Here is a 2,038-nt window from a genome sequence, read left to right as displayed (position 1 = left end):
TTCAAATCGTAAGATAATTTTGCTTCCCACATACAATACCTGTAGAATTTATGTGACTACTCCAGATGTTCTCAGCACTTTCCATGACACAGAATCCTTTCCTTGGAAGTTTCAAGTTTGACTTCAGAGGTGTGATTCAATACTCCTGATATTACATCCAGATTGGGATACAAATGATGGATATTCTAAAACACCTCAATTCCCAATTTCCTTAAAGGCCTTCCCTTAAAGCCTCTCTACTGATAGGCCCCGTGGTCCCCTGAGCTTCCTGTGTCTAGCTGATCACTTCTGTCTGTTTTTGTCATTCACAAATGCAGCCAGAATTCAGCCCCTCTAACTCTGGAAGTGAGAGGACTTGGTAACATAAAACATCACCCCTTGTATGTGTGGCTCTTGCTGTTATTGCCACAAACTCCAAGACTTCAGAGTCACTAGGTCTCAGTGTGGTTTTATGTGGTCAAGAGAGGCAGCCCTTGAAGTATTCCTGGCCTCTCTGGAGATCAGGGTCTTTGTCCAGTTGGTTTTAGCTCAGGGAGAGGTCTTTCCATCTTCCTGTCCTCATTCTCTCCTGGCTCAGTGTTAATCTTCTCATAAGATGATGGAGAGGAGAGATGTGTCCCTGCACAGAAGTCTTCCTCTTTTTCCTGAGAGAGTGGTCTGCCTTGAATGGACCTGATAAGACAGTTGGTAAATGACATGATATGAGCATCAGGGTCATGGGGCCATTTTCTGATGTGTGGATACTGTCATGAAGGGACTTGCTGAACTGATATTTATGTAGATTTCATGGAGAAGGAAATGCAAGTGTGTTAAATTCTCTTTTTCTTTCTTGATTCAAGGCTGTACTTTCTAATTTTTTAAAAATTCCATTTCCCTCATTTTTTAAAAATTTTTTTAAATGTTGCTTGTTCTTTACTTTCTAAATCATACTCATTTACACATTTGACTCCTGAAATATACATAAACTTTATTTTATGACAAGACAGAATATCTACATTATCTCAACTACACAAAAAGAAAACAGGTCCAAAATAATATTAAGGGGCTTCCTTAGTTAAAACTACAAAACTAAGGATATATATGTAAAATATATATTTAAATCCTTGCATTCCCATTCCTTTTATTTTTTTCAGCTAAATTTTATACAAATAATATCTGCTCTTATAATTTCCACTCAGATTAAAGGCATCATACACTGTCACTCAAGCCAAACCTCCTTCTCCTTTACCAGCCCCCCACCTTTAATAATCAAGTGTTAACAAGACATTGTTGTAAATTTCTCTGAAACAGATCTCTTCATTAGTTTCCTTTTGCAAGTCCATTTCTTCATAAGTCTGTTATGTGAGATTTTAATTGCTCTATCACAGTTTTCTCCTCTTCAGTCAGTGGTGACAGCTCCAGGTCTGTTTGCTTTTGTAGTTCTTGTATCATGGTCATAGTCTTATTCAAAGTTGCATAAATGTGGCTCTTAGTCTCTTTCTGCTCAACAGCAACTGGTTTAAAAGGTGCATATAAAGTTTGATAGCAAGATTTTATCGCAGGCAAATCCTTTAAGACTGTAACTGGATTTTTCTGGCCCGCTGAATCGGGATGATTTGTCTTGAGTTCGTATTTCAGTCTATACTGAATGTAATCCAGATCAGAGTCAGATCTCTGGAACATCAGTTCGAGCTTATCGACCTCCGCCTCCATGTTGAATCTCCCTCATTTTTTTTTTTTAACCTCCATAATGCCTCCTAATTCTGGAACATTCCCTATTTAACAGTGATTATGAAAATTCCACATAGAGAACAAGAACAGACTTTATTCATCAATAGTTATGTGACTGTCAACAAAAATTATAAAAATGGGGAATCACATTTCATTTATAAATATTTATTTCATACCTACAATGCATTATCACAGTTATAGATCTCTGGAGACTGTGAAGAGTATGAGAAAATCTTGAATAAAATTGTTTACATTTGAAAGCCTGGGAGTAAAGTGGCCTTAAAGTTATTTGCATTAGTTAAAAGTCAAGAGATACTAATAATGATGA

The 2,038-nt window shown here is 36.8% G+C and overlaps 1 protein-coding gene across 1 annotated transcript; it reads right to left on the bottom strand.

Annotated features, from left to right (window-relative positions):
* Positions 1-948: 948 nt before the first annotated feature.
* Positions 949-1,693, bottom strand: LOC306669194 (SKA complex subunit 2-like). Its single transcript, XM_079153068.1, has one exon. The coding sequence runs from the start codon at positions 1,690-1,692 to the stop codon at positions 1,327-1,329; it is 366 nt and encodes a 121-aa protein (XP_079009194.1). The 5' UTR covers position 1,693; the 3' UTR covers positions 949-1,326.
* Positions 1,694-2,038: the final 345 nt, after the last annotated feature.

The sequence above is a fragment of the Sciurus vulgaris genome (assembly GCF_902686455.1).
Source record: "Sciurus vulgaris genome assembly, chromosome: 9".
NCBI lineage: Eukaryota > Metazoa > Chordata > Mammalia > Rodentia > Sciuridae > Sciurus > Sciurus vulgaris.
This window is presented reverse-complemented; position numbering and strand designations above follow the sequence as displayed.